We start from the raw sequence: 15178 nt of genomic DNA, 5'->3' as shown, positions 1-15178 counted from the left end.
CCCCTATATAGATAAATTACAATGATTTAGACATGTGCATATTTATTTGTTTTTCCTAAAGTTAATTATTTTAGAAGAAGTTCTCAGAGTAGCCACCAGCAAGAGTTGGTGGCGGCACTCTGAGGCCACCAAAAATTTTGTTGCAAGAATCCCTGGACTAAAGCATGTATTTAAAGCTTTTACCAGGAGCAGAAGTCCTTTAATGTGTACTGCTTTAGTAGTGGTTGTATTCTTGCTATTTTGTGTGTTGTCTTTAGTGTGATTGGCACCTACTATAGTCATCTGTGAGTTTATTTGACACACATTTCTGGTGAAAGAGTGAATTTTTTGGCTGGGGGTAGGGAATTGAGGTTTGATTTAAAAAAGAAAAAGAAAAGTTACTTGCCCATTTATTGCTCTTAACAGGGCTAAATCCTTTGACAGAAGAATTTAAAGCTATACCATTCAGAAGTCTGACCTAGATGCAGGAATATACATATAGTCTAAGGCAAACGATAAACAGTTGGAGGGCAAGAGGAATGTAAAACACTTAGGCAAGGGCTCAAAACCCCCCAAACTTCCACTTTTGTTACTATTTAACCATACATGAACTGCCATGATTGCCTGTTTCTTGTTCCTCATTTGATCTTTTAACTCTTGCGTGTTTATTTTAATCCTTATTTTCTACTTTTAAAGAAAATAGTTTGCCTTTTTTTCTCTGTAACTTCAAGTTACAGAGAATCGACCCTTTACTGTAGTTCAGACCAGCAAGTGATCTGTGCCCCGCACTGTAGAAGAAGGTGAAAAACCCCCAGGGTCTCTGCCAATCTGACCTGTGGGAAAATTCCTTCCAGAGTCCAAATATGGTGATCCTGAGCATATGGGCGAGACCCACTAACAAGACACCTGGAAAAAAATTCTCCATTGTAACTCCGAGTCCTTCCCATCTAGTGTCCCATCTCCAGCCGTTAAAATATTTACTAATAGCACTCATGGATGGGCCACATGCCACTGTAGGCAGTCTAATCATCCCATCCATAAACTTAACAAGCTCAGTCTTGAAGCCAGTTAGGATTTTTGCCCCCGCTACACCCCTTAAAGGCTGTTCTAGAACTTCACTCCTTTGATGGTTAGAAACCTTGGTCTAATTTCAAGCCTAAATTTATTGATGGCCAGTTTATACCTATTTGTTCTTGTGCTAACACTGGCCCTTAAATAACTCCTCTCTCTCCAGGGTGTTTATACCTCTGATATATTTATAGAGAGCAGTCATATCAGGCTTCATTTCATTAGGCTAAACAAGTCAAGCTCCTTAATCTCCTTTCATAAGGTAGGTATTCCATTCCTCTAATCAGCTGAGTAGCCCTTTTCTGCACTTATTCCAGTTTGAATTCATCTTTTTTAAACATGAGAGACCAGAATTGCATTCTAGAATTGCATTCTAGAATTGTATTCTAGAGGAGGTCTCACCAGTGCCTTCTACAATGGAATTATCACTTCCCTGTCTTTACTGGAAATATCTTGCTGGATGTATCCTAGGATTGCATTATCCTTTTTCATGGCTGCATCACATTGATGGCTCACAGTGATCAACAAATACACCCAGGTCTTTCTCCTTCTCTGTCATTTCCAACTGATATGTCCCCAGCTTATAGCAAAAAATCTTGTTAGCTGACAAATTCAAGGTCATTCACTTAGGAGCTATCACATCCAGGAATACCTGGGCCCTATTGGTATTAGTAACAATTGTGCTCATATCTGGACCTGGGACATTAAAGTCTCCCATAATCACACACTTCCCAGTAGTATTTATGGATAGGGACATTTTTAATTTAATATCCAGATGGGATCCTGGGAATCTAGCAGACACCAGGCACTATCCTATTAGAGCCTCTGTTCCGTATCTTTCTCAGTGATTTTGACCCAAACATATTCATTTTTTGTCCATTTCATCACTTCTAGTTTCTTTGCAGTCTACTTTGTCATTAGTACACAATGCTACTCCACCACCTTTGCCTTTATTTCTGTCTTTCCAGAATGGCACATACCCTTTAATACCCGAAGCCCTCCTTATAGCACCATTTCCTGAGCCATCTGTTGATCATCATAATCTTGTCTCGTCTTCACTCTCCTCCTTTAGGGACAGGTAGAATCCCACTGAAGATCACCTGAGCCTCTATTTCTTTAATCATCTTCGCCAGCCTGGCATAGTCTTCCTTGGTGTGTTCCAGTGAGAATCTAACAGTATTACACCTCTACACGATATAACATGAATTTGGATATAACACAGTAAAGCAGCGCTCCAGGGGGGTGGGGCTGCGCACTCCGGCGGATCAAAGCAAGTTCGATATAACGCGGTAAGATTTTTTTGGCTCCCATGGACAGCATTATATCGGGGTAGAGGTGTATTTGCTCCCACGTGAGGGACACTTGGATTCTTTCCTGCTCCCATTATGATCTTCTTCAGCCTCAGGTCCACATCTCATATCTTAGCTCCTGGCAGACAGCCCATCCTTTTGGTCTCTGCATCAGCTCTGGTGGCAGGCCTGTTTGCTGTTCTTGGTAGGGAGTCTTCAGTCACATACCCCCTCTCTTCCTGGTGTTGGTGCAATTCTCTGGCCTGCCTCCTTCCTTCTGTTCTTTCTGGTTGCAAGTCGTCTTGTCTTTTGTTCTCATTTGAAATCTTCGTGAGTCATCCTTTATCCTCCCGGGGCTCTGAGCTCTGGCTATCTCCATTGACTTTCCCTCTTCTTGTAGGACTTAGCTGCTCTTCTGTTACTACTTGCCTCACTCCTTCATTTTGCAACTCAGCAAACACACTCCTCTGCTCTTTTGCTAGTCAGTCTTTTTTTTTCTGCCTTTTTCTCATAGTCACATGCTTTCATTGGCCACCTTCCTCATCCAGCAATCTATCTTCACAGTTATCTGGTCCAGCTTGTATCTGCAAGTCTTGAGTTTTCCCTTCAGCCTCCATCATCTGATGAAATTCCCATCGAAACTCAACTATAGTGTCTAGCTGCATCTCTAGACCTCGGATCTTCTCTTCCATCAGATCTGTCAGGCAGCACCATTCAGGTACCCTCTCTAGAATAATGTACAAATGAAGCACCATTCAGGTACCCTCTCTAGAATAATGTATATCTCGCAGCTTCCACATCCAGGCATCTTTATTGTCCATTCCATTCCTCGAGCCCCTACCACTGCTGCTTCTGTAGCTGTAATAGCCTTCCCCCCTAAGCTGCTGTCCTAAATAAATAAATAAACCCCAGAACATCATACTCACCCTGTTTTCAGCTCTGTGTGCTGGCTGACCGCTTGGCTGCTTTGAGAGGCCTGCTGATTAGGGAAACCCTGAGCCCTAGTCCAGGCTCAGTTGTGATCAAAGGCTCTACTTCTTTTACAACAGACTACTCCCTACCAGCCAGTCCTTTGACTAAAGGAGTTTTCTCACAATCAGTTTTTCTGTAGAGCTTGCTGATTTTTCAGTCAAATCAGGATCTACTGGGTTCTCCTCAGTAAATGGATAACAGAAGGTCTTTTTGCTTCAGGTTATATTTCTCCAAAACATTGTTTTGACCCCAGAGACCAGATAACACCCTGTGGCCTTGGCGTCCCATGCTGATTACAACTCTCCTCTCCACTCCCCCCAGCCAGCATGTTTTCCTGTTGACTTGACATGTAAATAGGGCTTCCTTTGTGTTTGACTTATTCTGCATTTGAAGATCTAGGCAGACAGGTAAATTAATGTAAAAATTTTGTATATCATCCTTGCTTACTTTAAACATATTTTTAGTATAATCATACAACTTGTTGCGTAACACCCATATATACCTCTTGCAAGGCTTATGATGATCAGTATGATATAAGCTTTTGATACTTTACACATCCAGGGGCTCTTTAGGGTCATAGGCATAGTGTTGATTTCATCATCAAGCTGTGGTATAAATTCCTGCAAGTTCTGTACAGAAGGGCACTAGGGAGACAAAGGGAAAACATTGTATTTGTTGTGTGCATCCACACCTTGCAGTAAGACACAAACTTGCTTTGTAAAATGAATGTCGCATGAGCAAATTGATAACATTTGTGCTTATATCATAAGGGACTGGTTATTTGAGCAGTGTCAGGGAGAATGGATGACACTCAGGTCCTATAACTTGTAATATATGTGGTACAGGTTCTAAACATACTGTACGTGTGTTGTTTAAAGGGGGGAGTGTTGGGCAAAACAAAAACAACCTTATTTTATTTTGTATTTATGTTTAGTTACAAGGTTTATTTCCAGTTTTTTCTGTGGGAACTGCTTATTGTTATAGAGCACTTATTGCTCAAAGAAAGCAAGATAGACATTGCCATGATGTGCGTTTTAAAACAAACATGAAAAAACCTGTTCAATTTCTACAATATTAAAAATAGATAAATTCTTTGTTCTGCATTGTGCACCTGTGGTAGGTAGCCATAGTTACCCTTCTGTGTTTCTTAGATGTAGATCCTGCCTTAAATTAACACACCTCCATATCTAATTTTATTTACTTATCTAATTGCTTTTTTTAGTTTATTTTGGAAATGTTTAATTTTGTTTTGGGTAAGGGAAATTCATTGTTATCAGCCAGACTATATGTGATCATGATCCCAAATAGATCTTGCATTTATTTAGAAAGTGTCACATGCAAGCCAGACAACAGACAGGTTTTTCTGCTGTTGAATAATGTTGGATATGCTTGCTTAATAAAACCTGTTAAATGCTAAAATGTATGTTTTAAACAATTGTACAGTATTTTTGTTCTTTTCACTGTCATCCATTCTGTGTGATTTTAAAATATTGAATTGTGGTCTGTGTACTGTTACAGTGCTGATCAAGTTTCAGAGTCTGAAAAGTTGGAAAGACAGAAAAAAATAGCCCATTTGAAAGACCAGTTGAAGACCGTCCATGATCAAGAGGTCATGATGGGTCAAGAGATGGATCGGTTTCAGCAGGCTGTCTACAAATCCAAGGAAGAACATGCTAGACTCAAGTAAGTTTAACTTTGTTTTTAATTGTCAATGTTTCTTTACTACAAGTGGCAATAGGTGTTCTGCTTCATTACCTGTATTTCAAAGTACTCCATGCAGCACTATACTTAATTTATTTTTTAGTCCTAATTCTCCCAAAACAGCTTATGATCTGGTACTTCTTTGTCCATCATCCACAGTGAGACTAAATTTGAAAGTTCTCAGCACAAAATACAAAATGTGCTTGCATTAATGCTGAAATGGAGTGCTAAAATTAAAATCTGATTTAATCTAAGATAGGGTGGGTGAAAACCAGTGTTTTCAAATAAAAATCAGATTTTTTTAAAACTCAAAGGCAGATAATGGTGGTTGTCTCCGTAATATAATAAGGGATTTGGCATATGTTGCTTACTCTTCTCATATTAGTCCTGTTAATCTTCCTTAATTCCCACTATCTTACTTCTACATCAAAATTGTTTCTTATTGGTGTGTTGTTACCTAGAAGAATGTTTCTGCAAGATACTGGACTACTAATTACATTTATAACATGATTACCACTTGAATTCTACTGATATTTCCCAAACGTTTGTATATCATTGGTTTGTGCATACTATTTATGAAATGATGATACCAATAAGATAAATGGTAGAACCATATTTATAAATTGCATTTATCAAGCCTCTTCTGATAAGCTCACCTGTACAACGGAACTCATGTTCATATTCTAGCTTACACTATCTTGAGCTCACTTAATATAATGATACCATCTCTACCTTCAAGTATCAGAGGGGTAGCTGTGTTAGTCTGAATCTGTAAAAAGCAACAGAGGGTCCTGTGGCACCTTTGAGACTAACAGAAGTATTGGGAGCATAAGCTTTCGTGGGTAAGAACCTCACTTCTTCAGATGCAAGACTGAAGAAATGAGGTTCTTACCCACGAAAGCTTATGCTCCCAATACTTCTGTTAGTCTTAAAGGTGCCACAGGACCCTCTGTTACATCTCTACCTTGTTCACATTTCAGTTTAAGCCTGTGTACACCTAACATTGAGTTAGTGACATTCCTTTCCGTTGTCACACTTCTGATATTATTACTATGTACTTTTTGAAGTTATCTTGGAAATCTTTCTTTCTGTTTTTATTATTGATACTCTTGCTTGTGTTGTATTGCTGCTCTGGGCATGTCACCTTGGTACAAATGAAAATGTTTTTCAAATCCATATACTCTAAAGCAATGAGGATAGTTCAGCATATTCTTTCTTTCTCTCTCAAATATTTTGAAGCCTAAGTCCTTTTTCCAATTGTAACAAGTTTTGTTACGACAACAAGAAAGTCTGACTGCTAAATTTGACAACTGATAAAATTGTGTCAAAAGTTGCTATATTAATTAAAGTCAATGTAAATTTGTTACAAAATGTTTCAGTAGCCTTTCCTTTCCTCAGGCGAGAAGAACTTGATGTGAAACAAGCATTGGATTCCAAGCAAAGACAGCTGAAGGAGCTGACAGACAGTAAAACAAATAGATTGAAAAGATTTGGACAATATGTGCCAGTCCTTCTTGAAGAAATTGAAGATGCCTATAGAAAAGGACATTTTAAACACAAACCTATTGGACCTTTAGGTAAGATAGCCCTTGCATAAAGGAACGTAAAAAGTTTGCCTTTATAGAGTCCCACTGTACACTTGGTCATGTGAACACGGAGCCTTTTTGAAAAGTATTTGTCACTTAAGGGGCATGATGTCCAATTCTCTTAAGGTCTGAATTTCCTAGACTAAATATGTTAGACTATACAAAGCACACGGGATTTTTTATGGAGGAAAAGGCAAATACGCCGCATTTGTTGAAAATACAACAGTTAGCATATGCTGTTCAGTCACACACACTCTCTCACTCACGCCAGTTGATGTTTATAGTTACCAGTCTGTTGTAGCTCGAGTCAATCTAATGGCCAGTTAGATTGAGCATGAGTGTGGAGCTGGGCTCTTGTCGGTTGCGATCTGATGCTCCGAGGCTTTGCAGGACTGAACCCAGAGTTCCATGGCAAAACACCCCAGCTTTATAGTTGTAAATTCCCATTTGAGTCCATGCAGGGAAGGAGGTTGGAGTGGAGGAGGGGTGTGGAGTGCAGGAGGGGGGTCAGGGCAGGGGTGCGGACTGCGGGAGGGGGGTCAGGGCAGGGGTTGGGATGTGGCAGGGGGTTCAGGACGGGGTTGGGGTGCACAGGGGTGTAGGGTGAAGCAGGGAGCTCAGAGCAGGTGTACGAGGGGGCTTAGGGCAGGGAGTTGGGGGGTAGGAGGGGTTCGGGCTCTGGCCTGGTGCCGCTTACCTAAAGCGGCTTCGGGATGGCAGTGGCGTGCACCGGGGCCAGGGAAGGCTCCCTGTTTGCCTGCCCTGTCCCCAGCCCCGTGCTGCTCCAGGAAGCGCTGCGGCCCCTGAGGGAGGGGGGGTAGAGGGCTCCGCATGCACTGCCCTTGCCACGCCTCCAGGTACCTCCTCCGAAGCGCCTATTGGCTGCAGTTCTCCGTTCCCGGCCAATGGGAGCTGCGGGGGGCAGTGCCTGGAGGCAAGGGCAACACACGGAGTCCTCTGCCCCCCTGCCCGGGGGCCGCAGGGACATTGTGCCAGCCGCTTCTTAGAGCAGTGCAGGGCTCGCAGCGCCACGGGGGGCAATCCTGCGGGCCGGATCCAAAGCCCTGAGGGGCCAGATCCGGCCTGCAGGCTGTAGTTTGCCCACCCCTGTCCTAAGGGATGTGTCTGACCAAACCGTGTGCTCTTCTGTACCTATCAGCCTTCTCCAGCCTTAAATTAAAAATTCTTCTAAGATCTTTTTAATTTTACATGCCAGCAATCTGATTTCCTTTTTGGTGCAGGTGGAGCCCATCCTTCCTGTATAGGCTCCTCCTTTCCTAAAAGGTTTCCCATTTCCTAATAAACCTAAATCCCTCCTCCAAACGCCATAATCTTTTCTACACATTGAGACCTTGTAGTTTTGCCTGTCTGGCCCTGCTCATGGAACTGGAAGCATTTCAAAGAATGCTACCTTGGAGATTCATGGATTTAGCCATGAACTGCTTCCAGAGATTTCAGGGGAAAGGACCTACCCATTGTGAGGGTCTGCTTCTCAAAGTGTTTGTGAGAAGAGAAATTTGCATGTAAGAGAACAAATTATCTATTTGTATTTACATTATTGCTTAGAAAATCTAACCTGAGCTTAAAAAAAATTAAATATATGTTCTCAAATGTTTTTTTAAAACTAAAACAAAGAATAATGTAGTTACATTTTCATTGCACTTACATATTCAAATATATTTGACACTGTGCCTCTGAAGTCTTGACTTTTTTGTTTATATTTAGGTGCTTTCATTAGTCTCAAAGATGCTGAACTTACTTTGGCTGTTGAAACCTGCTTAAAAAGCCTACTGCAGGCATTTTGTTGTGATAATCATCATGATGAGAGAACACTTCAGACACTGATGTCAAAGTTTTATACATCTGGATATCGGCCCCAAATAATTGTCAGTAGGTTTCGAAATGAAGTGTATGATGTCAGACCCAGGTGAGTTCCAAGTTTTGAATAAAATTGCTTCTTCAGAATCTTGATCCAAATGGCTTAATAGTAACTCCAATATACAGTGCATTTTTTAATGTACGGTCATGTGAATTTTTAAAGCGGTTTGCACTGTTTAAATATGTACATTTTAGTTTTGTTTCTTTTCTCATAGGGCCGTTCACCATCCAGAATTCCCATCAGTCCTTACAGCTTTAGAAATAGATAATGCAGTGGTTGCTAATTGTTTGATTGACATGAGGAGTATAGAAACAATCCTACTAATTAAGGTAGGACATAACTGCCATATTTGTTTTTGCTATAAGTTTTAATAGGAATTTATATGCTATTGAGGCTTTTTGTAATTAAAAAAAGGCAACCTGGTTGCTTCTTGCTGCCCCAAGATACCTATGGAAACAAGGCATTCTTCTTTGAGTGGTTGCAGATGTGTATTCTACTCAGTACACACATGTGCACACAGCCAGTGCACTGAAGCCAGAGAGCTTTTCCTAGCAGCACCCATAGGAGTGGTGCTCCTGCTCTCTGGCCCTAAGACCTTTCCATGGCTATATAAAGGCAACACAGCCCCAATCCTGCTTACATCCTTCATGTTGGAGTCAGAGCTTCCCATGTGTTTTTTTTCATCATGGATTTTTGACATCAGTTATTTGTATATAATTAGTAGTACCCTGTAATTAGTGGTTAGTTTGTTAGCTTTCATTTGTGTTAGTGTTATATAGTGCTATGCCCTCACCAGGGTTTGAGAACTGTCCTTCATGTGAGGTGGCTGTTCCCAATAACGACCCTCATATGTGCTGTTAGTTGTGCCGAGGAGAGGGGCACATTAAAGAGAGGTTCTTCATTTGCCACTCCTTTAAAAATAAGACTCAAGTGGACCAAGATTTGTGCTTAAAACAGCACCTCACTTAATAGGCTAAAAAGGGGGTCCTGGATAACCCCCATCCAAGAATATTAACGGAACTGGCACATGAAACTGCAAGGCCAAAGGGGGGAAAAGAGTGATCCAGGAAACTACAGACCCCTTAGTTTGACCTAAATTGTATGCACGGTCTTAGAACAAATTTTGAAAGATTAATTAGTTAAGGACATAGAGGTAAAAGGTAATTAGGATAAAATACAACATGATTTTAAAAAAGGTAGATCATGCTAGATCAACTTAATCTTTCTTTGAGAAGATAACTGATTTTCTAGAAAAAGGAAATGCAGTAGATCTAATCTATTTGGATTTTAGGAAAGCATTTATTACAATTCCACATGGGAAATTATTAGTTAAATTGGAGATGATGTGGATTACTATGAGAATTGAAAAGTGGGTAAGGAACTGGTTAAATGAGGGACTACAGCGGGTCATACAAAAGGTGAATTGTCAGGCAGATGGAAGGTTACTAATGGAGTTCCCCATGGATGGGTCTTGGGACCAGTCTTATTTAAAAGTTTCATTTATAACGTTGGCACAAAAAATGGGAGTATGCTAATAAAATTTGCGGATGATGTAGAGTTTGCGTGGTATTGCCAATACAGAAGAGGACTGGAATATCGCACAAGAAAATTTAGATGAACTTTGAAATTGGAGTAATAGAAATGGGATGAAATGTAACAGTGCAATATGCAAGGTTAATGGTTTACTTAAAAGAATTTTTGATATAAAATTGGGACTTAGCAGTTGTAAGCGAAAGGACAAGAAAGATCTGCGTGCATTGATCGATCTCAGGATGACTATGAGCTGCCAGTGTGATGCAGCTGTGAAAAAGGCTAGCACAGTCCTAGGATGCATCCTGTGAGGTATTTCCAGTAAAGATAGGGAAGTGATGTTTTCCATTGTAGAAGACACTGGGAGATCACATCTGGAATACTGTGTTCAAGAAAGATGAATTCAAACTGGAACAAATGCAGAGAAGGGCTAGTAGGATGATGAGAGGAATGGAGAATCTACCTTATGAAGGAGACTTAAAGAGCTTGGCTTGTTTAACCTAATAAAATGAAGGCTGTAGGGAGATATGATTGCTCTCTATAAATATATCAGAGGGATAAACATCCCAGAGAGATTGGAGTTAAGGGCCAATGTTGGCACAAGAACAAATGGATATGAACTGGCCATCAACAAATTTAGGCTTGAAATTAGACAAAGGTTTCTAACTGTCAGAGGACTGAAGTTCTAGAACAGCCTTCTGAGGGGAATAGTATAGGCAAAAAAACCTAACTGGCTTCAAGACTGACCATGATAAGTTTATGGAGGGGATATATGATGAGGTTGCCTACAGTGATGTAGGGCCCATTTGTGCCCTCTATTAACAAATATCTCCAATGGCTGGAGATGGGACACTAGTGGGGAGCGGTATGAGTTACTACAGAGAATTTTTTCCAAGTGGTTCTCACCCACATGGTCATGGTCTAACTGATTACCATTTTTGGGGTCAGGAAGGAATTTCCCCCAGGTCATATTGGCGAGACCCTAGAGGTTTTTTGCCTTCTGCTGCTGCATGGGATATGGGTCACTTGCTGGTTTGAACTAGAGTAAATCGTGTATTCTCTGTAATGGAAAGTTCTTAAATCAAGACTCAGCAAGAGGTTATGGGACTATTACAGGAGTGGATGGTTGAGTTTCTGTGGCCTGCAGTAGCGCAGGAAGTCAGACTACGTGATTCGGATAATTCCTTCTGCCCTTAAAATCTATATCTAATATTAAGGACACAACAGAGAACATCTACAGTTGGAAATTTAACCTGTTACTGATAGTAGTTGATGACAGTAGGTCCACCTGAACCAGAGCTGAAAACTGTTTAACTGCCTTTGTCTGTTGGTCAAAGCTATTTTCAGCACCCTCAGAAAGCTGTGTTTCAAAAAGGTTTTCTTTAAACGAGTTAAATAATTTTGTTCCAGTTTTGTTAGCAGTTAAACAGTTCTTGTCACTGGTTCAAAGCAGGGTGGATTTGATTTGAATCAAATTGATTTAAATCACTAATCAGGAAGACTCAATTTAATCATGGATTTCTACATAAAAGTGCATTCTTGTTGGTTGGTATAACCTTAATACATATTCTTCACAACTCAGAGATATGAGACCCAAATTGGGTCTCTTTTACGGCCTGCTGCCATTATAGGTTTTCCCTTCTAGTGTGAGAATGGTATGGTAGATCTCAAGTTAATGAAGGCTACACTCAGAAAGACCTCAAGACTTCTGGAATATGCTGCTCAAACAGTTTCACTTTTGTTTCTACTGCTTGTCCCTCCCTTCTCACATTTATCTCCAGACTTCTTTTCCTTGTCCAGATCTATTCCGCCCCCAACAATCTTCTATTCATTGAACTTTTTGAAATTTTGCACTTTTAGAGAGAGGTAAGGGATTGAGTTTGTGTACACAAATTTGCAGAGGGACAATAGAGTTGAGGTCTGTTATTTCTCACCTCTATACATAATTTATTTAATTTTTTTTTTTTTTTTTTTTTTTGCTATTAACAAGCATATTATCTCTGGAGACACAAATCCACAGTTTGAGAACTGCAAAACTAAGCATCTCTGATGGTATCTTCTAGACTTAGCACTGTGTCCCATTGGGTAGATAGAAAGATTAACCTAAATAATCTATACAGAAGCCCCTGGAACCCCATAAAATTGGGTCCCTAATCCATGAACTATTGGAATTCTTTTACAAAACTTTTCTTAAACATTATATGAATTTATTCTCATACTATAGAATTAGAATTTATAATCCCTATTCCATGATGAGATATCTTTGAGCTATAATTTATCTTAATTAAAACTATCTTTAGATGGCTTTTTTCCTTAAAAAGCATTTTATCAAAAAAATCCAATTTAAATAAAAAAAATCCATTTTTTTTTTTATAAAGTCATTGATTTTTATCCACCCTGGTTCAGAGAGACCCATTGCTGGCAGTTGTCCGTTTCCTAATGTAGACTAAGCTTTGAAAAGCAGTAATATCTGAGACCCTTTCTCCCTCTTTCTCCCCCCCCCCTCCCCCTGAAGTTCTGGTTTACAGCAAAATAGATGCAAGTTTACAATGTAATATGGCAAGGGAGAAAATGCTAACGGGATTAGCTCTGTCTGTACTGCACTTAACATACTGCTCCTAGTTCTGGGCATCTTAATTTCTGAAAGATAAAGAAAATTGCAGGGAATTTGGAGAGGAGCAAGAAAACGGATTACGGGGCAGGAAATAATGGCTTATGAGGAAAGAAACTAGTATTACAAGTATTTGATTAATTTCTTTCTTCTGATAAATATTGCTTGGGTAAGTAACAGGACACAGTCCTCTAAGGGTTTGTCTATATTTAAAATGCTGCAGTAGCGCAACTGCACTGCTGTAGCACTTCAGTGAAGTTACTGCCTACGCTAAGGGGAGGATTCTCCCATCGGTGTAGGTAATTCTCCTGCCCAAGAGGCACTGTCTACACTGGAGGTTAGGTTGGTTTGAGTGTGTCACTCAGGGATGTGGATTTTTCACACCCTGAGTGATGTAATACCAACCTAATTTTCTAGTGTAGACTAGACCTATGTGTTTGAATGGTGTGAAGATCAGAGGGAGAGAGGATTGGTTATAAGTCAGTAGAAGGAGATGTAACTAAGGGTATGTCTACATTTAAACATGTACAGCGGCACAGCTGCAATGCTGCAGCTACACCAATGTAGCACTTAAGTATAAACACTACCTACGCCCAAGAGAGGGGTTCTCCCATTGGTGTAGGTAATCCATCTCCCCGAGAGGTGGATTCTTCCATCGACCTAGCACTGTCTACAGTGGGGGTTAGATCAGCATAGCAACATCTCTCAGGGATGTGAATTTTTTACACTCCTGAGAGACGTAGTTATGTTGCTATAAGTCCCCAGTGTAACCCTAAGAGAAATGGGATGCCAAGCATACTGGGCTTGACCTAAACAAAGCTGCATCAGTTTTACTGAAGGTGTGATTTTTCAGGTGTTTTGGTTAAACCAGTGCAACTTTCTGTATGTAGACAATCATTTAGTTGTGGAGTATTTTTCCAAAGGAAACAGGGAAAAAGTCATTAATTGAGAGATTTAAAATGAAGCTGTACAAAGAACACTGCCAGATGGATTCAGTAGATGATCTAAGGGTGTATTCCATCTTGAATATCAGTATTTTTGTCAACTTAAGACCCTTTAGTAGACTCATTGGTCCAGGTAACTCTTAAGTGGGTTGTTTTTTATTCCAAGTGTAAGGGACTTAGACTTTTCTTAAGTTTCAGATCAAGTTCTTAAATCTTAAACTCAGTTTTCTTACTGTTCTGAAAGCAAGAAATACCATGCCCTGAGGTTGGTAGAAGTCAGTGAGAGCTTTGGGTGCTCTAAGGATCAGAAATATAGATAACATTTCAAATTGCTAGCCATTGTGAGTACTTTTTATGAGAAAATACCTATGTTTTTCAGAGTAACCCAAAGGCTCGTGAAGTAATGCAGAGGAACAGGCCTCCAAAAAACTGTAGAGAAGCTTTTACTGCTGAGGGTGATCAAGTGTTTGAGAGACGTTATTATTCATCTGATAATACCAGGCCAAAATTCCTAAGTAAAGACGTGGAAGCAGAAATAAGGTTAGTGTCATGTATTGCTGAAGTGTAAAGTATTCTCTCTCAAGGTGTTAGAAGTAACATCTTTTGCTCTTTGTCCTTCTACTCCTGTTTGAGGGTTTCAGGAGTGTTTTAAAGCACAAAATCAAAAAAGAACCCTTCCCTCTGCATTGTAGAAAAAGGTACCCTTCTCTTCAATTGACCTTTCTTTTCTTGTAGACTTAACTCCATGACTGTACCTGCATCACACTTTTTTCTTGTGAAGTTTTTTTTCCTCATTAGACTTATTAAAATCACGTATATATTTTCCAGAAGTACCTTTTGTAATAGATTCATATTCTTGAGTTCCTTCTTAATTGTTTTGAGCTTGTGGCATGTGGATATGGCCCAAAGACATGGGATTTGCAGAGGCAACTTACTCTGAGAAATCCAGTTACCTTCCTTTAATTTTTGTAGCCTTAGCCAAAGAGCAAGCCTGAAATGAAAGGTCTTTAAAAATACTATGATTTGGTTGAGTGTAAGATAACTTAGTTTTTCTATTCCAAATTAGCCTCACGCCAATTGCCCTTTGTTAAAAGATTTGTAGCTGTTTTGTTAGGGCATGTTTACACTACAAAATTAAGTCAAGCTAATTTACGTCGGCATACAGCTGCTGCTGCAGTAATTACATTGCTTGTGCATGTCTACACTTAGTTCTGTATGTCAGTGGTGTGCATCCTCACCAGGAGCACTTGTATCAATTTGGGACATTGTGGGATGACTTTTGAAAGCCAGTAACAGTCTATATAAGCAATGCAGGGTCTACACTGACACTGTGTCAACCTAACTACATCAACATTGACTCTGTGCCTCTCATGGAGGTGGAGTTAAGTCAGCATAGCAGGGCAGTTATGTTGGCGGGAGCAAAATTTTAGTGTAGACACTTACTTCCTGGTCCGATGTAAGCGATCGATCTTCTGGGATCAATTTATCGCGTCTTGTCTAGACGCGATAAATCGATCCCAGATCGATCCCGGAAGTGCTTGCCGTCGACGCCGGTGCTCCAGCTCAGCGAGAGGAGTACGCGGCATCGACGGGGGAGCCTGCCTGCCGCGTCTGGACCC

General features: G+C 40.3%; 1 protein-coding gene across 2 annotated transcripts in view; it reads left to right on the top strand.

The window, feature by feature from the left end:
• Positions 1-15178, top strand: part of SMC6 (structural maintenance of chromosomes 6) — an 82151-nt gene that overhangs the window by 32725 nt on the left and 34248 nt on the right. For both annotated transcript variants that reach the window (XM_054024132.1, XM_054024133.1), the window contains exons 13-17: positions 4827-4991; positions 6408-6586; positions 8321-8522; positions 8689-8803; positions 13939-14099. In XM_054024132.1, coding sequence (XP_053880107.1) covers positions 4827-4991; positions 6408-6586; positions 8321-8522; positions 8689-8803; positions 13939-14099 — 822 coding nt within the window. The remainder of the gene's footprint in view (positions 1-4826; positions 4992-6407; positions 6587-8320; positions 8523-8688; positions 8804-13938; positions 14100-15178) is intronic.

The sequence above is a fragment of the Malaclemys terrapin genome, chromosome 3, assembly GCF_027887155.1.
Source record: "Malaclemys terrapin pileata isolate rMalTer1 chromosome 3, rMalTer1.hap1, whole genome shotgun sequence".
In the NCBI taxonomy this organism is placed as follows: domain Eukaryota; kingdom Metazoa; phylum Chordata; order Testudines; family Emydidae; genus Malaclemys; species Malaclemys terrapin.
The sequence above is the reverse complement of the archived record's forward strand: the minus strand, read 5'-3'. Positions and strand labels throughout refer to the sequence as shown.